At 34.8% G+C, this 24847-nt stretch overlaps 1 protein-coding gene across 1 annotated transcript in view; it reads right to left on the bottom strand.

Annotated features, from left to right (window-relative positions):
- The window catches only part of LOC145682376 (serine/threonine-protein kinase meng-po), an 82054-nt gene extending 57413 nt beyond the window's left edge, over positions 1–24641 (bottom strand). The window contains exons 1-2 of the mRNA XM_081753966.1: positions 24255–24641; positions 17805–17898 (exon numbers count right to left, since the gene is read on the bottom strand). Of these exons, the coding sequence (XP_081610092.1) occupies positions 17805–17873 (69 nt within the window). The 5' untranslated portion in view covers positions 17874–17898; positions 24255–24641. The remainder of the gene's footprint in view (positions 1–17804; positions 17899–24254) is intronic.
- Positions 24642–24847: the final 206 nt, after the last annotated feature.

Genomic DNA, 24847 nt, shown 5'->3' with positions numbered 1-24847 from the left:
AGTGTCCCTTTCAGCATCAAGGCTATATGAGACGTGAACTTACAAATTAACGTGGGTTCAGAACCATAGGAGTTCCCATCGGAAATCGAACCTAGGTCTCCCGCACCAAAGACGCGTACGCTAATCATATGGACAAGGGTGTTCGATATTTAGTAATGTGTACATAAAGTTGTGAAATTGCGCTTGTATAATGGAATGCAATTCCTTCTACTGACATAAACCTTCACAATACTTAGCTGGACAAAGTATCTTTAAAAAGAAAATGTCACTCTTTATGTTTCAGTTCCTGGTTCGACTGAAGGATGGAACAAATTGCAATGAGCGTTTTTGGATCCTACGTTGTGTAGTTGATTCATCATAAACTTGGTATTTGATACGGATATGAACTATTACACTTATTTGGTGTTTATTTCTAAATAAGTCCTAATACAATTTCATAAAGTTGTAATTCTTCTTTAGTTTGTATCACTTTACACAATGACAAATCCAAAAGGTGTGTTGTATCGGTGCAGTACCAGTTTTTCACGTTTTTCAAAATGTTCCAAAACCCAAAGAATAATCTTTAATTTCTGATATTTTAGTCGTCACAAATTACAATTTTATAATGTAGTCAATGTAACGTCCCGTTCAGCAGCGAGGCTATGTGAGACGTGGACCTACTGATTAACGTGGAATCCGAACCACATGAACTCCCACCGGGAATCAAGCCCAGGTTTCCCACGCCAAAGGCAAGTATACTAACCGTTAGCCACGAAGGAGCTCCACCATAATTTTAGTGGGCGATAAGAAATATTTCGCCAGTGCTTTTACAATAAATAAAATTTTATAAGTATTAAAGAATAGTGGTAAGAGATTTTATAATAGCTCTTTTATTTATGAGATATGAGTATTTAAAAAAAAACAACTAAAGAATAGGTTGGCGGAACCACAAAAGACTCGTAAAATAAACTTTCTTATAAATACATACGCACCTTACTCACCTTTTATAATTGCTATGCTTACGTTCTCCATAAAAACAGAAATTCTCTTTTAATGATACTTTACACAAGATCATGAAGTGGGTTCAAATTTAATTAAAGGCAAAATACAATACAATAATCCACAAATATTGCCTCAAGTGAGTTTAAAGATTTGTAAACACTAGTGCGAAACCGGGCTCTGCCGTTGCGATCAATTTACAGGTCTTGAGACGAAAGTAAGATGGGACTTACGCACACAGTAAGTAAAAACAATTAATACGCCTGTAACTTTCCCCCAAATGGGTGTATCTTAAAACTAACCTCACAATTATTTTTCTAATTAAATTCTAGCCCGAAATTATGTATCATATTACCCTATTCCCATTTTGAAAACTTGACCTTAATTCAAAATGGCGGATTTCAAGATGGCTGCCATCAAGGTCATATCTACCATACGACTTCCCCCAGGACTTATATGTATCCACATGGTTTTTCTTCACTTTTCTTCATTAACGCTCCGTTTACAAAGGGTAGTAAGGGACTTCTGTAGTAATCTCTAATAACCACATCACAACTCTTAAAAGTTATTTAAAAAAATAGAAAACATGCACCATGGCAAAAATTTGTCATCACAAGTAATGATGCATACATGCCTTCTATCAGCAAAAAAAGTTTCATTGAAATTGGAGCCGTACATTTGAGTGATGTCCCTTGTGGGATGTGATTGAACGTGACGTCAGAACACATCGCCCCCCTTCCCGGAATTTACGGGAATTAGGTGACCTGAGTGAGCACATGTGGTGCCAGCTCTCTCCAGCGACCTATCAAGGATCATTGCGTGTATGCCAAGACGTGTCGCCGTTTTTATCCATGCCAAAAGTCGACATACTGACAATTAGGTAGGTAGTCATGATGGTCTGGCTGATGTGTGCGTATATTTTAACTCGTACATTTTGTCTCGACTCGAATTTCGAGACGTCTCGACTCGAATTCGAGTCGAGTCGAGACAGAGACTGTCGAGTCGAGACACGAGTCGAGACAGAAACATATTTTCGAGTCGAGACAACATTTTCTCGAGACGAGTCGAGAAAGGCTTAAATCTCGACTCGACTCGACTCGAATGCATCCCTATCGAAAATAAATTTATGCGGTAGCCATTTTGTCCTTCATCATGGACCTCGGCCATAAAGAGGCCAAACTTGACTTGGAAATAATCATATTTATATTCAGTAAGGTTTAACTATTCCTCTTAATACATATTACTCAAATATGGCAAAAAAAAATCCCGTGAAAATCGTTTTAGAGAGCGCTTTTCTGAAAAGTTCAGTATATCATCCACTTCCAAATTTTTATTGTTATAATTTCTTAGTTGCTCGTGTAAAAAGAGTTATTGAGTCGTTTTTGAAGCTTAATTCAAGATCTTTCAAACAGCTTATTATGTCATCACAATATTACGGTTGGTAATGGAGGTGGACATTAAACGAACCTATATCTCTCACCATTTTGATGACGTCATAACAGGGGTTCGTAATCGCTGATCAAGTGTCTCCTGACATTTTCAAAGAACTTAAAAAGTACGTTACTGAATTCTCTATGTCTGTGTGTGTGTGTGTGTGTGTGTGTGTGTGTTTGTCTGTCCTTCTGTCTGCTATTTGCGATTTTTTTTTTAATTTTGAGCCCTCCATTCGATAGGGTATCAAAAACTATTCGAGAAAGTGATGGAATTTTTCGCGTCACTCTTACCGTTCCCCAGATATTGGCCAAAAAATTCGAATTTCGAGAGAATTAAGGAGACATATCTCGGGAACTGTAAGTCATAGAGAGACGATATTTTGCATTTTTTTTCGAGAAGGAGAAGGTTCGGATAAAAAGATTTACTTTTGCATGTAGGAACAATCACAGTTATCTTTCCCCCTCCATCTCTCCATTCTTTTTAAGTTCGTTCTGGCAATCCTCTTGGAGCATTCTCAACTGGTTTCATTTTGTGATATGTGCATAAGTACTGGAAAATATTATACCAGTGTCCGGAAGTGAAATATTATTACCCTAAGACCTGCCACATACGTTCTGGTATACCGGTAAGGTTTACCTGTACAGGTAAACTGGAGCGTGTGTGCAAGCCGCTGCAGACTAAACAGCACAGGCGTAGCGACCTGTGCAGGCGACCGAAGAAGAATCGAAATTCAATTTTTACTATCTGCGCAGGCGTGTAGACCTACGTATGTGTGAGTCACTCCGGCACACCTGTGCAGTTCTTAGATGAGTTGTGATTAGTTCCTTGACGACGGTCGCGACGGTCGTCGTCTTCTTGTTTGCTCGCCATCTTTTGACTGAGTTAAAATCTTCGGGTTTACCGTTGCGCGTGTGTGCTGTAGGTATACCTTTCTGGTATACTGGTGAGGTTTACCTGACAGGTATATCGTAATGTGTTTGCCGGGCCTGCTCCACTGACTAAAAGCGATTGTTGTGAACTATCAAATCCGATCAACTGAGTATCTCAAGGACAACTTAGAAATTAGGGTCACCCTCTTTGGTAACGGAATTTGAATCAACAAGTAGTTTTTGACAACTGCAGGAGCGATTGCAAAGACTTGGTTTCAGAAAGAACAGTGTTGCCGCACATTCCAGATTACACAGGATTCAGCCAGACTTCTAACTGAAAATATCAGAGTGTCACGGGACCTGTAAAAATACTTTGAGAATTCCGCTAGTGCTAAGAAAGTTGATATAACCTTTATACTTAGTTACAATTTATAGTTTCAGTAGATGAAAAAAATCAAGTCATTAATATATAATAGGTTAAATCACCAACCGGGTAGTTGCCTTAATTTGTGAAGTCAACTTTTCATGGTAACAGCAGTTCGCAATACGGCATGCAGGAAAACCAAAATTACGGTAGCTTTTTATTCTTATTATTAGTGTGAACTCTGCAAGGTAGCAAGAATAGAGTGAGCTATGTATTTCATCATCTTATTATAGGGGGCGATCAACTGAAACCCGTTCGTTCCATGTATTATTGGTATTGTGTGCAAGAGGATGTTGTTTGTTTAAAAGTTGTAATGGCTAATGTCCCTGTGTGTTGGGTGTAGGAATGTTGTTGATACGTATTTTCGTTTCGCAGGTATAACGAGCGAAAGATGGCGTTCAAGATCACCAATCCGTCCAAGCAATACCAGCGTGTCGTCATCCAATTTCTGAGTGCCGAAGGTTGTCAACCAGCTGAAGTATTCCAGCGTATGAAAGACGTGTATGGTGATGCATGCGTCTCCAGAACAACACTGGTGGACTGGGCCAGAAAGTTTCGGAAAAGGCGTGAACAAACCACTGATTATTCTTGTCCTGGTCAAGCCCATGTTATTGCCATAGAAGACACGCGTGAAAAGGTGAATGCGGCCATAGCCGCGGATAGACGCATCCATAGCTTGCGACTTTTACACCTTTGGGCCTCTAAAGAAGGCATTGAAAGGTCATAGATTTCAGTCTGACGCTGAGGTTCAGGACGCTGTGCGTGATTGGTTTGATAGTCAGCCGTCCAAATTTTACATGGACGGCATTTGTAAGTTAGTGACACAGTGGGACAAGTGTCACAACGCTCATGGTGACTTCTTCTGAACAATATTTTTACTGCACGCTAACCATAGACGCCTCTAGATATTGTACAAGTTTCCGCTCGAAATAAAATTTATTTCATGAATTATGACCACTGAACGGGTTTCAGTTGATCGCCCCTTATACAATGATTTCTTGTCGCTAGACTTAGCTGACTAAAAATTTAAAGTAATATCTGATCTTTTGTTAGTTAGAGTTAGGAATCCTTGTTGAGTTAGGAAGTTTTTTGGGGGGTCCCGACCCGGTGGATCACCCCCCCCCCCTTCCTCGTGGGTGAGGTCTTGGAGGTTACAAGTCTTAACAACGATGGTACAAAAAACTAACCTAATGCTTTTTGAAATCTCTGTTGCTGACAAGACATTTTCACAGATAGATACGATTACAAAAAAAATCGTTATATTTAAAGAAAAAGTGATGACTTTGGCAACACTAAGCAAGAACATCCTCACCGAAGAAAGGCGTTTGGAGTGTCAAAGATTGGGAAATTGGACTGCCTTCCTCACTGTTGGCAAACAACACTGAGTAACCTTGAAAGAACTTGGAAAATATAAATCCAGTGGCTGTTTGTATTTGTGCATGTTGTTGTGTGTTGTTTTGGCAGGAAACTTAGAACATACGGAACACTTCCACATGAAGCAGACTTTCATAATTGGGAGGTTCTTTAGGGAATGTAAACTTAATTGAAATGCCTTATTTGCATAATATTTTAGTTAAGTTGCATGAGTACAATTCATGGCCGTCTTAACTATGGCCGATGATCACTTGGTCCAGGTCCTTAAAGCAGTGTCGTTTCAAATTATGATTGAAGAGACGAGATTCTCTTGTATACGTAGATTTTCGCGTTATTTTTTAGATATTATTATACTATCGTTAAAATACATTGATCTCAAATTTTAAATCCGAAATGGAGTGCCTGAAGCTCCTTGAGCAAATTTATACAATGTGTATATCGTGTCATGTATACGTGTAATACGTGTCATGCATACACAGCAATTACGTGTGACACATGTCATGTATATAAATGACATGTAATACACGTAAAATTTGGTTATTAGGTCTCATAACGCTGTGAAGACGGCACTGCTGCAATTCCGCCAATTTCATTCGTTAGTCAGCTGTACAATTCCTTAGTTGCTCATACGAAAGAAGAGAAAGCTCTCTTCGACACAGCAAGACATTCAACAACTCACGCAGAAATGAAATGTCAAGTCCACAGAAACCTACATTAGAACTCCTATTCCACTTCATTAGAAGTAAAAGAAAACTCTTCTATAGTTAATTTGTTTTAAGTTTCCAAATAAACTCTGTTGGAGAGAGTAATGTGGATCTCGCGAAACATGCATGCAAGGGCGTCGATTTCTCTGTAAATTGGGGGCGGGGAGGCATTCAGATGCAGAAGGTATGAAGATTTTGAGACAAATTGCACTCAAATTATGCCAAATATTGTATATTCATAAATACAATAGGGGGGCCCACATGAGCTTTGGGGGGTCCAGGGTTCCCTCAGCCACCCCAGGATCGGCGCCCTTGCATGCGTGTATGAGACATGGAATATAGATAGCAACAATTAAAGTCATAGGTATCCATTGAGATAGTAACTGATTGACTCTATTAACGAAGTAGCATTATTATAATAATAAATTGAAAAAATACTGAAGAAATTAGCAGTTAATGGTGAATTCCTCTATTTCCCGAGGGGGTGGAAGAGCTACATATCCTTTCTCTACCTCAAAAGGAAGACATTGGCTAAGATTGTAACAAATGGAAGCGTCTGAATTTATGGCAAATAATTTTCAGTAATGACAGAATACTTATAAATGATGAAGATCAGACATGTTCACAAGAGAATCATGATGAAAAGTATTTCGTTGAAATATTTTTAGGGGAAGAAAAGTGAAACATTTAAAGCTTTACCAACTACAAAGATATATTAAAATGAATAATTTATGCTAGAAATACAATCAAGGCCTTTGTATTAGATAGACCTTGGATATGGAAACCATTGGGAAAGCTTAAAAATGGATGTATTTCCTAGATATACGTACAGTCGGCGACAAAAGTTCTTTTCTTTTGGTAAAATTTATTTTGTGAATAACGGTGGTAATGCTGGAACGTACAGAAAATTACTTTTTTTAATTTATTGAAAACTGTACTCAAATTGTCCTTCCATTCTGAAGTTGTTTACGAAATGAATTTCATCAAACGGAAAGAACTTTTGTCGCTGACAGTACAAAGTGAATTTAGAAGGATTCGACATGTACCTGTAGAAAGGAAAGATGAACACCTTTAGTGGCAATGAATTGGTCACAGCACCCCGATATCACATGACCTGTTCTCATGATTACCAAGAACTCCAAACTGTGCCATAGAAGAAAATTCTTTTTAGTAGTTTTTGAAGGGACAAACATGTACGAGGTTTTCAACTTCCGTTAAGCCACCAAGGAAGAACTACATCAGATGGTGAAACGGGGATAAGATAAATTGGACATCGCCCATTTCCTGTACAGATGGATACACTGTGTTGTTCAATCGGGGTAGAGTAGCGAGCATGAAAACATATAGATTAGAATTGAAGCACCTACCAAGTGATTGTACCATTTTACAAAGAAACATAATAATGTTCTTAAAGGAAAACATGAAATCGATGTTGTAATGACGATGAAAGTATTTATGGAGAATTTGAGAGAGAATTTAAAGAAATGAAATTATGATACTTATAACTGTGAATATCGCCTGAAATTACAATTTTTTAGAAATTATTTTGAAATATTCAATTTACATATTATCTTGAAGAGATTAGTTTTGTGTTTTTTCATGTATGTATGTTTTTGCTTTGTTTCGCTTTACCATGCTATTTCATTCTTTATTTTAATTCATGTTTCTCCTTATTTTTCTCATTGTATATGGACACATTGTTTTAATTCTTCTTCATAGTTTCCTATGGCTATACATATTGTATTGTGGTTGCGTATTACAGTATGATGTGATTACGAATATTTATATTAAATATTAGTACAATGTCATTGATAACCTATGTGTATTGTGATGTATTGAATGTTTGTAAGCCTGTATATTACTATACATATTCATAACGCCGATTGTAATTCGACCTTAAGCTTTGTTATAGATGATAGATAATAAGTAAATAAATAAACATTTTAATACAGTTTCTAACATTATGTGTGTCAACTAAACTTACCTAATCAAACCCACTTTTTGAATTATGTTACGATTGAAACCGTAAGAAAGGAAATTGCATTAAATCCCTTCCCACGTTCATTCGTACCTAAGCTTACGTAGTTATATCAATTCCATTTCACAGGTGCAAACCCTTGTTCCAACATGCATACGAATACCCATTTGCTTAAAGTCATGTGTTTTCGCTTCCTCGTTTCATCGTGAATCCATGCCTTTTAGCCAAAAAGAAACGCTTGGTGTTTGATTTACTGTCGTATTTCACATTCCATAATGCCAAGGAAGTTGTATGAATGCGTGAACTCCATGTGCTAATAGTAGTCTTTAAATACAAGTAACAACTGATCAGTCTGAGCTTTTAGCCTTCCCATGGCTTCAAATGCTCTACCATTATCCCTCGTCGCCTGCTATTTTCAGCATTTTTCTCTCTCCCCGTCTCTGCCTCCTCAAGTGTTTTCGGCTGTCTATCACATTGTAAAACGAGATTCCGCAAAGAACGAACGTAAAGAATTTTTCGCTTGCAGCTGCCAAAGGAAACAACGGAAAACAATTTTTTGTCATAACCTTTTCTTTGCATGTCTTGTCTCTGCAGAAGGCATTTTAATCTACGACATCGTAGCATGTTATTACGCTCAGAGCAGCGACAGAGAGAAACAGATAGAGCAATGTGAGTAGTGTATGAGTAGTAATGGATTTATCAATGACATCAGCGCCTCGTTTCTCATGTGCTCTTTCTGCCTATTCCTGCCTGTTTAGAGTAGCAGAAGCAAAGTGGTAGAGGTGAATACGTGAGACATGGCTTTCTTTTTCAATCTAGACTTACTCGGGCTCTTGTGGGATCAGCTTTACAACCCTCAACGTGAGTTATGCTCACTAATCTGAACTAGGTTCACGCTATCTCGGGCTCCAACTTGTTTAGGATCGTGCTTGCTATGCTCAATGACGCCTGTGCTCACTGGATCTTGCACTCATAAACCTCAATATGATGCACTCATTTAGGGCCCAGGCTCACACACTTTCTTGCAGATGCTTACTAATTTTATTGGGGTTTGCAGTCGCTCGGGTTTAGCATTGCTATTCAATATAGGTCTCGTCCTACGAAGAGCACGAGCTTAATTCTCAAACTCGAGGCAGATTGAGAGCGTGAGCCGGCCTTGGGAGTTTGGACATCTCTGGTACAGGTTGGTATAAAGTCCCTACAACCATTGCCCAACATTAGAATACTTCCTATCCACATCCGGTTACCACACTCAAGATACTTTACCGAATATTTTTTCGAATTCTCCTGGAACGTTTCTTCGAAAATTTAAAGCAACCTTACCTTGTTCAACCTTTGGTGTTCGAGAGCATAAATTCTAGATTTTCAGGGTGCACCCTAGATTTTATGAAACTGCAAAGTCTACTGAGTTGAATTCAGGCAGTTGTAACGCCCATTATGCAGTTTCTGTCGTTATGAATAGCGTTGCCCACAAGTTTTTCGTCTCGTCTCGTAAATTTTGTGAAATCTCGTTTCGATTCTTGAAAACATGTTTTTGTAAATTTATTGACAAAATGTATGTCCTGATTTTTTCCCCTTAATTTCAAGTATAAGTTATCAGAATCCTTTGATGTCATGAGAGATCCATAAAGGATTTGGTATAATAACATTAAATCTCACTTATTATTGAAGTATATGTATTATGTAACGACTTGTGTATCTTTAAACATTGATGCTCCACTATGTTCGTCCAATCACTTTACCAATTTATAGTGTTACACTATGTAACACTAAAATACTGTTTGAGAACTAAGACTTGGGTGAACTAGTGTTGTCTACGAGACTCAAGAAGTCTCTCGTCTCGTCTCAATTCTCAGAAAAAACGAGACAAGCCTTGTTATGTTTCTCGTCTCCTCTCAAATTAAAAAAAAAAAGTTGTTCTTGTCTCATGTTAACGTTCAGGAAACATTACCCAACCACTGGTGTACGAATTTATCATAATGAATTCAAGCCATTCTTTAAAAAAATAAATCATTCAGCTTGACCATTGACAGAGGCGCACCTACAACCGGATCTGTATCCTCCCTCACAACTTCGTAACTTAACATATATTTGTACATTTTTTCAATAAAACTATTTTTGTTTAACAGGGAAATGATTGATGTAGCATGAAACATTGATCTTACACTTCATCTGTACTCTTTCTCTTATAAAAACAATCTAGTTCTATCATTATTTCCTAAAAATATAGATGGAAGTATAACCTATACTATAATACTATAATAAAAGTATATTTGTTTAACAGAGAAATGATTGATGTAGCATGAAAATTTGATCTTACACTTTATCTGTACTCTTTCTCTTATAAAAACAATCTAATTCTATCATTATTTCCTAAAAATATAGATGGAAGTATAACCTATACTATAATACTATAATAAAGCTATACTTGTTTAACAGGGAAATGATAGATGTAGCATGAACATTTGATCTTACACTTTATCTGTACTCTTTCTCTTATAAAAACAATCTAATTCTATCATTATTTCCTAAAAATATAGATGGAAGTATAACCTATACTATAATACTATAATAAAGCTATACTTGTTTAACAGGGAAATGATTGATGTAGCATGAACATTTGATCTTACACTTTATCTGTACTCTTTCTCTTATAAAAACAATCTAATTCTATCATTATTTCCTAAAAATATAGATGGAAGTATAACCTATACTATAATACTATAATAAAGCTATACTTGTTTAACAGGGAAATGATAGATGTAGCATGAACATTTGATCTTACACTTCATCTGTACTCTTTCTCTTATAAAAACAATCTAATTCTATCATTATTTCCTAAAAATATAGATGGAAGTATAACCTATACTATAATACTATAATAAAGCTATACTTGTTTAACAGGGAAATGATTGATGTAGCATGAAGAATTGATCTTACACTTCATCTGTACTCTTTCTCTTATAAAAACAATCTAGTTCTATCATTATTTCCTAAAAATATAGATGGAAGTATAACCTATACTATAATACTATAATAAAGCTATACTTGTTTAACAGGGAAATGATTGATGTAGTATAAACATTTGATCTTACACTTCAGCTATACTCTTTCGCTTATAAATACAAAAATGTGTATAAGTTCTATAATTTTATATATTTTTCTGTAACTGTAGGTGGAAATATTTTACAATTACTTATCGTCTTAGTGGAGAATATCAAGTGGAGAATAATACATGTTCAATACTATATAGGCGTAGTGGCCAGTGGTGGATCTATCCTGGGGCTAGGGTGGCCTAGGTCTCCCAGTTTTTTGAATGACAAAAATAATTTAAGCTATTATTTATATATTTTTGAAAGTTAATTCTAAATTCATGATATGCCTATTATAATCTGTGTACGGCTGCCCCCTAGCTTTTACGTTCTAGATCCGCCACTGGTAATAGTTTGTAATATTGGACCCCTCCTAACATAAAATTCTGAGTGAGCGCCTGGCCTCGATAAGATTAATTCCTAGTATCCTTTAACCTCCCAGCGTTTGGAAATAATTTTCTAAGTGGACTGTCGATTGGAATGAAATTGGAACAATATACACGTATCATAATCACTCCACGCCATCGAATTTTAGAAAGAGTTGCAGGAACTTCCTTTTCACCAGTACCAAACTTTATTTCGCTTTTACCAAAGTACAAAAAAAAAAAAATCTACCTATCGCAGATCACCGCGCTTTGTATGGAAGATGATGTCATCAAATTTGGAGGAAGGATCATTCACGCCTTTGAACATACACTTTCAATCGTTCTCTTTACATGCTATTGATTCTAACTTATAAACATACAAGTTTCCACTCCTCGAAATTTTCTAATTCTGATACTGTTTCATTTGATTGAATTTTAATTAATTGACTGGAATTTCAAGTTTCTCTCAGCATTAAGGTTATATGAGACGCAAAAGTTGCTTTCGAACCATTGCCCATGTTTGTATCGGAGGCAGGCAATCTCATTAATATAATTCGAACTCGGAACCAAGTGCATAGACGAGACGCGCATTAGCCATTTGTTTCGTTGGATGTGTAAAGACTATTATAAACATTTGCAAGCAGTGTGTGGAATCGTTCTTTGTCACCGACGAGACTATTAGGATGAGACCCTACAATTTAAAGTAGGATCTTAACGATTGAAATGCATTCGATGCTTCTATACTGGGAATCGCACCAGGGACCTCATGCACGAAAGACACATGTAGTGGTCTTTAAATCAGTGAGGAGGGCTGCCATCACTATAGCTCTGGTTGTTGCAGCTATTGGTGCTCTGCTACAATGATAATCATTATGAATTGAACCTGTTCTGTTGTTATTAGCAAGACAAACTAGGTTACTGTCTTTCTTGGACATCTCATTTGCCTCCATCACTGTCCTCTACAAAACATAACTAACAAAACTCAATTTTCTTTTGTCTTCGCTGCTATAAGAAAACAATGCTGGAAGAGAACTTTATATCCAACTGTTTCATAGTAATATGAATATTAGTTTACGTATTTGTATTTAGTTTATTAGGATTAGGATTAGTAATTAGATTTCTGGGCTCCTCAGCCCCGTCACATATGAGTTATGATATCCCTCGGCGATCACACTATTCGAGAAAAGGGAAGGAAGAAAGGATTGGGGAAGGAAGGAACCAACCTAGGATCTTTATGTTAGGTAGCCATCCCCACATTTGCCTGGGGTGAATGAAGTAAAAATCACTCAGGATGGCTTTTACACTTTTTCGACCGAATGTCCCTGCCGGAAATCGAACACAGCTTCGCTCTGTGTTTAGTTTGTGTACCAATTTAGTTATTGTATTTAGACAAAACACGAGAGAAAGATGTGTCCCAGAAATGAATCCCTTCAGGAAGAAGACAGAAACCACACAAAAACAAATAAAAGAATAATGTAATACAGTATTAAACTCTGATATAACAACTATAGTAAAGATGTAACATTTCTTCCTGTATTAATTTTATCTGCACCTCGATTCGTATTGAAGATGCGAATTTCAGTGTTGCTCCATCATCATGAGACAAGTGGCGAGCTACTTGAGTTCACAGAGACTAAGTTCCGGTCTAGAAAGTTAGGAATATCTCAATCGGACTGACCACATGTTCTCATCTAAATTCATCTCGTTGAATGTAGCCCTTCCAAGTAGTGACGATTTCAGGAATATCGCAGGAAGAAAATCTCCCTACCTTGCAAAACTTCCCTAAGGGATATCATGGTCAACGTGGATAACCAGTATTTTCGCTGTACTGTTTTCACCCCTTATGTAATGAAAATACCTCCCCGGAAATTTTGAGATCATTACTGCTTCCAAGGCTATAAAACTAGGAAGCTTTGTTTCCTAAGCCTTCAGTCAGTGGTTTTTCTTATTTCTGTATAAATTTTGCGGGAGATAGTATCTATATTTTTTGTTAGTTATCCTAATATCGGCGCCAGTGGCTCCACTAAAATTTGTGTTTCAAGGGTAGAAACAAAGTTCTTAATAAAATTATTATTGAGCGAGATAGTTGTTTATTGTTACCTCAAAACAGTCACGTACGCAGACGTTCGTCAAGGGGGAGTTCAGGCTTCCAAGAGCAAATAATTTCAGGTGTTTGTACTGTATACATATCTTAATGCGATAAATGCTTATTTTTGCATATCTTGCTCAAGGGTGATTATAAACCATCCGATCTTCACCTTGCGAACGCCACTAGCTCAAAAGAGGGTGACTATGTGGATTGCGTACGCACCTTTGTCGTGGGAGACCCGAGTTTGATTCTCGGCGAGAGCTCCTGTGGTTCAAATTCCACACTAAATTGTAGTCCTTGTCTTAATAGCCTCGCTGCTGAAAGGGACGCTAATCTTAACACTTAGTCACTCAATCTTAAAAAAATGGAAGCCTTCTTGCTGATTGCGAGGGTGATTTGGTTTCTTCAGTTATACGAGATAGTCTAAGGTAGGAAAATCGTACTGATCTTTTTCCTGAAGAGTAGACAATCTTATAAACACTTGTGAAGTGGGGTTGCGTACAGATGAGGATATCTCGCACGGATCGGATTCGAACAAACTGTTATTTTAGTAAGATTGTGAAAACATTGAAAATTTGTCTAGGTAGTGTTCTTGTGATCGTACTTGTTGTTAACTGTAACAATTAAAACAAACACTACATCTATTATTACTCATCAGATGAAGAATAACATCCCTCGTAACTATCAGTGTTAGTCTTACGGTGTAAAAAATAAAGCATCATTTAAACACTTTAAGAATAGTTTTTGAGGAGAAAATTGATAATAATAGTGTTTAAAAAGTGTGCTTCGCGTATCCAAAAAGCGTTAATTTTTAAAAACAGTATCTAGTGTGACATATTTAAAACACTTCTTTTCGGCAAACACTTTGAAAACAAAAGTATGTTACATTCTGCAAACACATTTGGGACAGGGTAATGTTCATAAGTCCTAAATGGCATAAGACCTAAAAAGTAAAGGCACTAGACCTAAATTTTAGGTCTTGTGCTGTATAGGATCAGTGCCGCGAAATGATTTTTAGGACTTGTGCCGTTTAGGACTAGTGGTGCGAAATGGTTTTTATTACTTGTGCCGTTTAGGTCGTGTGCCTTTTTCACTCACTTGCCTTAGTTCTGAAAGCCGTCACCACCACACGAAATTGCCACGATGCAGTGACTAGTTGACAATAATGTTACGAAAATAGCTAATTCCAACGGTAACAGCTATATTTGTACTACAAAATTATTATTATTATCATTAGTGATGCGCACAAGACAAGATTTGTGGCTGTCTCGTCTCAAAAATGTGCTGTAAAACAGATGTCTCGACTCGTCTCGTACGCATCCCTAATTATCATTATCTGTTTTGCAGTTATACATGAATTACATAATATATTTCATTCTAAGAATTAATTATATAATTGGTTAAGAAATTCGTTTCTTTCAAATGGAGATACGAGAATTCCATGACAAATTCCTAAAACATAATCAAATAAAAATGTTTAAAAACCATATTTTACCAGACTTTTCTAAAACCAAGCAAGCATTCAGAATTGCAAAATATATTCTGTGGACTATATTTTGTTAAGAGTAGGACTAAAGCCCACTCTAACTTTCCAAAGGTAAGCCAAGAGCCCAGCAAATTTTACTTAATTAGGACAAAAGCCCACTAAATATTTCACAAGTGAACATTCAATATCGACTGCATATATTAAGAACGCAGTAAATTTAAAACAGAACAAAGAACATTTATTATACAATACGGTTACTATATTGCACAGTGTGTTTTGATAGAGTGTGTATAAGCAAGAAAATATCAACAAATAACGCTAAATTATTAATGTAAAATGCAACACAATACGTTTGCAGAAACCAATACATACTCATTTAGGGGTGTATTAAAATTTCCCACTCCTTATGAGATTTGAGCAGAAAACTCTTTTTCCTTTAGATCTCGGTTCGTCCAGCTAAGCAAATGGGAGTACAAGGTGGATGATTAATTAGGTTCTTTTAATTATTTTAACTTGTTGACGTAGTTTAATTTTTTAAATAGTGTATTCTTTCACATTCTATTATAAACATTCTTAATATGTTGTAATTATTAAACACGTTTAATAAACATAAAACAGACTAACCCCTTTGGGGGGGGGGACACGAGTTTATTTTGGGTGTTAATCCATCATTTGCCGTCCGTGACATAACCTTTGATCTTAACTTCACGTACAGTTAAGGCTCAAGTCTCAAATATGTAGCCTATCTGAAATATATTATTATTATTATTATTATTATTATTATTATTATTATTATTATTATTAATAATAATAATAATAATAATAATAATAATAATAATAATAATAGTAGTAGTAGTAAATTCCAACGGTAACAGCTATGTTACTAATATTAAAACTGTTATTAATAATGGTAACGAATAAAGAGTAGTTAATTACGATAGCTATTTGCTACAGAAAGAGTTCAATACAATAAATATAAGAGTAAAAATAATTTACTTCAAATCAGCACAAAAAAAGTAAAATTTATGACGTATATAACTCAAACACCATATTATGTTAGTAAATACGAAGTTAATCGTGTGGAAATAGAAAAAACAGACATCATGAAAGATCTGGGAATTACATTTGATAGGCAGTTAAAATTTTGTTATCATGCAAATGCTACCATGCAAAGAGCAAGAAAGAACAATAGGCTTTATTTATTTATTTATTTATTTCAGAACGATAGAATATGTACTTATACAAATTACTTGTAAGAACTAAGCTAGAATCTGGTTCTATAATATGAAACAGTATATCTAAAACTTTGGCTAACAGATTGATAGTGTTCTTGGCACGGACGCGATGGTAGCGCCAAAAGAGATTTTTAGGTCTAGTGCCCGTTAGGTCTTGTGCAGTTTAGGTCTAGTGCCCTTTAAGACTTGTGCCACGAAATGATTTTTAGGTCTTGTGCTGTTTAGATCTTAAGCCGTTTAGGACTTGTGCCGCGAAATGATTTTTAGGTCTTGTGCCGATTAGGTCTTATGCCATTTAAGACTTGTGATGCGAAATGATTTTTAGGCCTTGTGGCATTTAGGACTTGCGCCACGTTCCCTTGGGACATGTTTTTAAAAAGCAGTATCTAAAAGGGAATGAACATGTGTCATCCGGGGAAAGGGGGGGTTCAAAGAGAGTCGATAATATGTAAAGTGCCCTAACTATGTCTAAAAGTCGTTTCCAAATACTGTATTTTGTAGTGTAATAAAATACGTTGGGGACGAATTTATCCGTTACAAAAATTTTGTATTCAGCTAGCAGTGGGTAAAATATCAGTCCCTATAAAGAATGTATTATTGGATGTTCTAAACCTTTATTTAAGAATCTTCTCATTATTTTCTTTTCAATTTTAAGGAATAACCTCTCCAATATGTCTAAGATAATTCTACTCGTTCAATATAATCAGCGTGTAATGAAAATAATTATCGGAATTAGACATGCATCAATTAATAGATCTCATCAATCTGCACAAAGATATATGCTTGAAGGTGAATCCTTATGCGTAGTTTTTAAGAAAATCGATAAAAACTATTTCTTCGTTTGTTTATTTTAAGTTTAGCTCCCCTTTTCAGCACGAAGCTTATATGATATATAGATCTACAGTTTAAAGTGGAACCGGCATCATAGTAACATGTACAAAAATCTCCTGTCAGGAATGGAACTGAGGATCCCGTGTAACAAAGGTGTTCGTGCTAACCATACCTGTGCTAAACGAAACTCACAGCACCTGTTACGGTGAATCTGAAACATACAACTCAATCCTTACATTATAAAGCTAGCAAAAGAGTCTGTTTGTTTGTTGAATATATTGAAGTTTTTTCGACCCTTTCAGCACCGAAGCTATATGAGACGTGGATGTACAGCTTAACGTGGGATCAAAATCACGAGTCCCCACCACCAACAAAAGGATACTAGACGCTATTGCTAATTTGGTATAATAAAGAAAACAAAGCGTAGCAGTTCGAGGTCAGATCCTTGTGGTACACCAGAATAAACACATTACAGAACTTGAAACTTGAGAACATGCAAGCAGAATAGAGAATTAATAAATAGAATTATGATCATAGAATGCACCTAAATATTGTAAAGAATACCAGAAATTTAGACGGTATTCCATGAATTATATTTAAAATGCAATTCAATAAACTATTAAATATTTTAGGTGTTCTTTTATAGGCGAAAATGTTAGTACGCAGTTCTTGACATCAAAATTTTCTGCCACTCACACTTCTGCCACTATCAATTGTATTGGACATAGTAGTCTGTGGATACGGTCTCTGCATCGAAACCAACTCATGCCAAGTAGCTTTTGTGATGGACAAACACCATGTGTGTTTTCTTGAGGCTCTCCTGTTTCGTCCCTCTCTCTTCATTTCACAGCCGTCTCCCTTAGCCACGGTGCATAATTGTAAGACATTAAACTAAATAAAAATTATAGTAGAACGTGAATAGACAAAACGATATTATATACTTACGAATTCTAATTCAAACTCTCGTATTGTGTGGATGCTTCCAATGCTCTCCTTCCTCTCTAAGCTCCCCATTCTTCCTCTAGACACACTTTAACACCTGCAACAAAACAAAAGTCATTTTTCGCTTAGCTATCGCTCGATTGGTAGATACTTAATAAATGTATTCTATCCACAAAATTCGTTATCGATAGAAAGATATTTATATTAAATGGCAAATAAACCTCAAAAGGTGAAGAGTAAAACATTATGTTAGCAAATAATAATAACAAATTAACTTATTGATTTCTTGAACATAAACAGCCAATGGCTACAAATGTATCCAGAGTAAGACAAAAAGTGTAACAAAATGGATTACAACTGCAAAAATAATACAAGTAAAATTATCACAAATAACAGGATCAAGTGCCGTAAAAATTATATGAACACACAATATTAACTGCAAAATAATGGGCAATAAAAATAAATAAAAAGTACTATAAAAAAAAACATGCAAACGAAACATGCTCATAACAAAACATAGTGTATGAGTAATATAGTACACACATTACAAGTGCCCCATCAAAAAAAATAAATATGTTAGAAATACAAACTTTGGAATTGCATCAAAGAGAATATAAATTGTGATAATAACATATTTGGAAGACAAAAAAACTAATGTTTCAGTAATTATATAATGAAAATATGTTACACAGAAGCATTTAAAGAAATACGAGAAGTTTTTGATTATAACAAATTGAGAAATTAGAGCTTTCTTAAGTAATTAATATGCTATTGACGTACAACAGAAAATTGAATTTCGAAGAGGTTCAGAATAGTATATATTTATTATTTACCGTAGCTGTACAGTTATAAAAAGATATTTCTGAAAAATAATTAGAACCGAGAAAAAGAGAGACATTCTTCTTCCGATTGTAAGGGGTTTTCATAAACATTAAGCAATGTAAAAACCACCGTGGAGAACATTATGGAAGAACTTGAGATCACAAAGATTGCGCCTATCTCTTAAGGGTAACAAATCCAAGTCGCGACAAATATCTGATTATAATGTCATGATATTGAAGTTCTTAAATATTCATCGCAGCCATGGAAGACAATTATTCTGCATTGATTCCGTACAATTAACAAAACATAGGTTCACAATTCCAAATAATAGTATTATGTTCTAACTGTGGTCATACATTACATATATAAAGAACTTTGCAGGTGTTAACATCTATGCATAACCATTTCATTACTGCTTTAATTGAAATGACCTGCAGATATTTCTTGGAATAAACATTTATTGTCCAAAAGAATTTCGAGATCATTCACATTTTTGAGGAATTTATTTTCCTGAGAAAATATTCCATAGTCAAATAAAGAATGATCAGTTTTCCTAAAAAAATGTTATCCTCTGTGTCTTTACAAAATTTATAGAGAAAAAAAAATCATCCCGGACTAGCATACATTTGTATTAATATTATTCTTCAAATGTTCATGATTAGAAAAAAGATTATGAAAAATGTGTATATCATTAGTATGCAACAAGTATATGACAGTTATTTTCTCTGATATATCATTTATGTATAATAGAAAGAATAAAGGTCCCAAATTGAAGCCCTAGAAGAAAAATTGTCTTTATATTTTACCACAAATTTCGTGTCAGTCAAAAATCATATATATTGGTTAATAATACAATGATTAGACCATATTTAAGTAATTACTTCAGCAATAAATGAAGAGACAGCTTATCAAAAGTTTTAGCAAAGTCAAGATAAACTGTATCTATTTGACCACCAATCTAAAATAATAATATTGTGGATTAGGTTTGAAAAGTTTGTAACTGTAGATTTGGCAGTCACAAAGCCATGTTAGTTAATGGTAATTTTCACATGCATCTGATTATACAAATAATTATAAATAATTTTTTGAAAGAACTTTGAAATGACGTTTGTAACAGATATTGGTCTAAAATCATTAATAGAATTACTCTTAGTTCTACAAGTCGAAGTAACGGCAACAGTCTTCCAGATGTTCAGATAATTATTGACATGAATACTCCAATTGAACAAGGAAGCCAATACAGGGGCAGCAGTAGACCCTATAAGGTATTTCATTTATCATAAAAATCGGAATACCATCAATGCCACAAGCTGATATAACCTTTAATGTTTCACTTGCTTCTAATACTTGTTGTAACGTGATCTCACAGTAGAAAAATCATTAGATAATGGAAGAGATTCAAAGTCCATATTAAGGAATACCTGGAAAACTGATGCGAAATAATAAGCTTATAATTTATTGTCAGTTATTATTGAGTTATCTTTGATTATCCTCGATAACTTGAAATTAATAGAATTAAGATATCTTCAAAATTTGTCAGAAGTGGTTGATCAAGTAATTTTCAACTTTGCTATAATGAATACGTTTGTTTTCTTTCAATTGTGTTTTGGAAGTTCTACGACAACATGAAAAAAACAATATATTGATGAGAAGATAAAGTAAATTTATATTTCTTATGACCAAAATACTTCAATTTTAAGAAGAAATATTTTATAAAGAATACCATAAGGGATATTTAGATTTTCTAGGCCTTCACACTCGGATACAATTCTTCATAGTTACTATAAGATGTTACTTTTAAGAGATGTTATAGAAGATACAAATGAAACAGAGAGCAATGGCTAAAACTAGAAGAGAAGAAGAAATTATAATTGGAAAAAGTTCAACGGGTGAGTTGCCATTGTCCAAACTTATTCAGAAATAAGGTTAAAAAGATTTTTGTGTAATGCAGTATGTCGTTTATATATGCGTATGTAAAACGTATGCTCAATTTACTTTAATTAAAGATATAGTTGAATATGATTATTTACGTTTTTAATATTAACGAAGATTTCGTGTAATGTCAGGTCGGTAGGATACAGGGCAAGAACGTTCGTGTGCTCAATCCTTGTCGAACTACATTACTTCGCAGTGGACAATCATCGTGAGATTAATTCCTTAAATCTGCAAAATAAAGTTAATCATTCAGAGTAACAGGAACTCGTATTTTGAATTCTTTTTTACCAGAATGTATAGCTCATTCAAGCCTAAAATAAATCTTCAATTACTCAAACAAATAAAAAAATAAGTTCAGGTTGACATTCAAAAATCCGGTAAGTACCAGACTTGAGGAGTTCCGGATTTTATATTGTTGTATTTGCTGTAGCCTATATATTAAACATAAAATTAGTGTCTTTCTAGTCCCTTAAAAAGGAAAATCCATGAAATAAACGATAAAATCAGAATGATTGAATAGGAATGCTTGTTATCAGGTGTAAGCAAACACTGATTATCGACTATAGTGGCATCAAAACATAAACGGCGGCTCCAGAAAACAGTGGTTTGCCAACGCGGCAAATTTCAAATTGCGCTCGGAAATCTGACGGAACTGGATTATCGATGGCCGGATTTTTGAATGTCAACTCGTGATAGATTATATCCGTTGTTTTTCTGCTGCTAACATTGACACACGTTCTACTGGTAGAATAATTAGTATGGCCTATCTAAACTGATAAAAAAATATATCTGTGTAAGTATGTAAGACAGTGTTTGCATGTATGTTCACCCTAGTGTACGTATAGGGCATATCTACTTTGTTCATTATCTTATTCCATTCCACTAGTTTGTGTTGCATTGTACGTAAAGATTTGTTTTACGTTGTATTTAAAGATACATTTATAAAGCTAATTATGCGAAAATAAGACTTTGATCTTAAGCTATAAAAAATATTAGGATTTAAGGGGGAAAAATTGTTAAAAGATATAGTGATACAATGTAAGAGGTAAAAAAAACAAAAACATTTAAACACTTTTAGAACGGATTTTGAGGGAAAGTTGATCAAATATTGTTTAAAACGTGAGATTTATGTGTCCAAAAAGCGTTAATTCTGAAAAACAGTGTTTAGTGTGACATATTTAAAACAGTTCTTCTCGACAAACTCTTCGATAACAAAGCTGTGACATATTTTGCAAACACATCTGGAAAACACAGTATCTAAGAGTAGTGAATATATGTAATACGGAAGGGGTGTTCAAAGAGTGTCAGTAAGGTGTAAAGCCTCCTAACTGTATCTAAAAGTCATCTCAACAATTTGGACACATTTTGAACACTTTTAAGGCCTTTTCTGTTAAACACTATTATGATATATTCCAGACATTTCTGTTCACTAACAGAAAACTTAACACTTTTTGACACGTTAAACACTGTTCAAAAGTTGTTTCGAAAAAATATCTAAAATGTGTTCAAACTTTGTTTTATTTTTTACAGTGTAAAAATATAGCGATAAGTGATAGGTTTTATTTATTGTTGTTTGCCCACTCCTAACACTCACCCTCTACTACTTGCAATATTACATTCTTGGGAAATCTTCTTTCTCTTATTGCTACGTATAACGAATAGTCCCTCTCCATGTTTTAAAAAATGTATTAATTTCTTCTATACTTATCTTCAAAATTTTAATAATAAAAACGTGCAGTCATGTTCAAAAAATTGTGGTCAAAAGTGACATATTCATAAGTGGAGTAATAGGAATTCCGTTTCTAACTAATAAAGTCTTTATTTTAACCCAAAATACTGAATTACCCCATATACAGTTATGAGGCTTCGATTTTTTTTTTTAAAAAAAAAAGAGAGAAGTGGGTGTCCGCAATTTTTTGAACAAGGCAGTACTAATTGCAAAATCTCATTGATAAAACGTGATCAGGAAAGGGGTTCATATAAGTTCACGAGTGGCTAAATGGTTACTGTAGAGCAGTGGTTCTCAACCTAATGCCTATCACGAACTCCATTTTATCACATCCTCTTGCGAGTGACCCCCATATAATTTCTGGTTTGTAATAAGCTTGTGTAGGATTTTTAATATTCCAATTGAGGAAATCTCATGATATCCATCTATTTTTCTAATAGTAGAATCAATTTCTTGTATATATACCTATACTAACTTTCCTAAAAGTGAATGGATTAAAACCAGATTTGGTCAGTTCGTTTATATTACAAATATCGAATCCGATCCACCATACTGTTTCAAAATGGAAGTCGTTTGAAAATTTTGAAACTTCATAACTCTCTTAATTTTGGGTAATATGATAAAAAAATAAAGTGATTTCTAATTTTGGTTTAACCCTTACCGCATGTCGTGCCATATATGGCACATACCCTTTTTTCACTTTAGCTTTTTTGTGATTTATCAAAGGCAACAAATGACTGTTTTGTCTGCTGTGTGAGATATTGACGTGCATGAATAAGAGATTTTGGTGTCATCTGGCATGTTCTTTGTGAGTTGTAAGTGTGTCATATATGACACTTACTTATTTCACGTCGAAATTAAGTGAAAAATCTAAAATTCAAGTTTTAATTCATTTTTCAAGTTCTCATATGAGGATTTCCAATACTGATTTTTTTTTCGCTAAATGAAAAAAAAATCATGCAGAATGGGGTTTTAAAAAACTTGGATAGTTGTTCTTTTTAAAAGTTATTGATTATTTTAAATGATTTGATAATATGTGTTACAAAGATTGAACCGGACATTGCAGCACTAGTGAAATCACACCATGCTCAGATATGTCATTGGCTTTCAATTTTAATTGAGGGGGTGAGTGTAACAGTGGTCTAACCTACATTTCTTTTATATATATATATATATATATATGAAGAAAAATCAAGTTAAAGTTAAACACGTGTTTCTTGTACAATATACCAAACGCAACCACAAGTGGTTGAATTTGTCATACATTGTACATATGGTATATATTGTACAATAAACCACCTGTGTTTAAGTTTAACTTGATTTTTCTCCATTTTTAAAAATGTGGGTTAGATCACTGTTGCGCTCATCCCCTCAATTGTATTTCAATATGCAGGTTTTGTTGCATTTGAATTTTTCTGGTATTTCAATATGCAGTTGTCATTAGTTTCATACAGTACCGTACCTCTTTAATTTAAATTGATTTTTAAACAACTCTGCACCTGTTGAAAATGTTTAGTAGACAGTATGTATAAAAATAAAACTATGTCTATCAGAACAAAATTCAAAATAATATTTAACTCCCGCCCCATGAAACCCTCTCGCGACCTTCCTATGTATCGCGACCTCCAGTCTGAGAAACTGCTCTAGAGTAATAGACTCGAGTTCAGTTTCCTGTGGGCGTTCAGTGCTTAGGATCTCATTTAGGTTCATGTCTTATCCTCGTTGCTGGAAAGGAACATTGAACTCAAATGAAAGCCAGAAACAAAGAAGTTCATAATAAAATCATTGTAAAGACCGTTTTCCACTCCTCGTTATATTGAATTAGAAAACTAATTAACAGAGACGAATATTTTTGCTTTATAACATTTCAAAGGTAGAAACAAAATAATAATAGCTTAATGTGCACCGCATGCATAGACACACCTATGATCATATTAGTACAAGTAAAAATACATATTTTAGTTTACCTCGCGAAGAAATGATCGCTGTTTTTCCACTGTGCACTGGGGATTTAATTGTCACTAGTCTTCACACTAACATCGCTATTATCACGTCACTGTATCACACAATCACTGGCTTCGTATCTTTCTCCGGGATGTTGACTCCGTTTGTTGGCCGTGAACACAAATGAAAAAACAACTGAAGAAAATCCGTGGCCTATAACTCTCCCTGGGAGAACTTCCGACGAAGCCAACTCCCGCAGCTATTCTGAGGGGATTCCAACAGACGTCGTCTACAGACTCCCCTCCAGCCCCTCGCAGCGACGGCGCCAAACAAAAAGTTTAAACGTAGTTCAGAAACAAAAAAATACACGCATGTAAAAGTGCTTACTTAATAAACAAATTTTAACTTTTTTTCCCTCCTTGTTCAATGCGTTGTTTCAGCAAGTAACAAGAAGGTAAACAGGCTGCGATGATCCGGTAGATTCTTTCTGCGCATGCCGCATATTGACTGTGGCCGAGCGACCTCCAAAACCTCCACAAAAACTTATTTTAACCGAATGATTGATTTTCTATATCGAAATATTCGTTACAACGCGCATTTAAAAAAGGAGTATTAT

The sequence above is a fragment of the Thermobia domestica genome, chromosome 3, assembly GCF_964235325.1.
Source record: "Thermobia domestica chromosome 3, izTheDome1.hap1.1, whole genome shotgun sequence".
Taxonomy (NCBI): Eukaryota; Metazoa; Arthropoda; class Insecta; order Zygentoma; family Lepismatidae; genus Thermobia; species Thermobia domestica.
The sequence above is the reverse complement of the archived record's forward strand: the minus strand, read 5'-3'. Positions and strand labels throughout refer to the sequence as shown.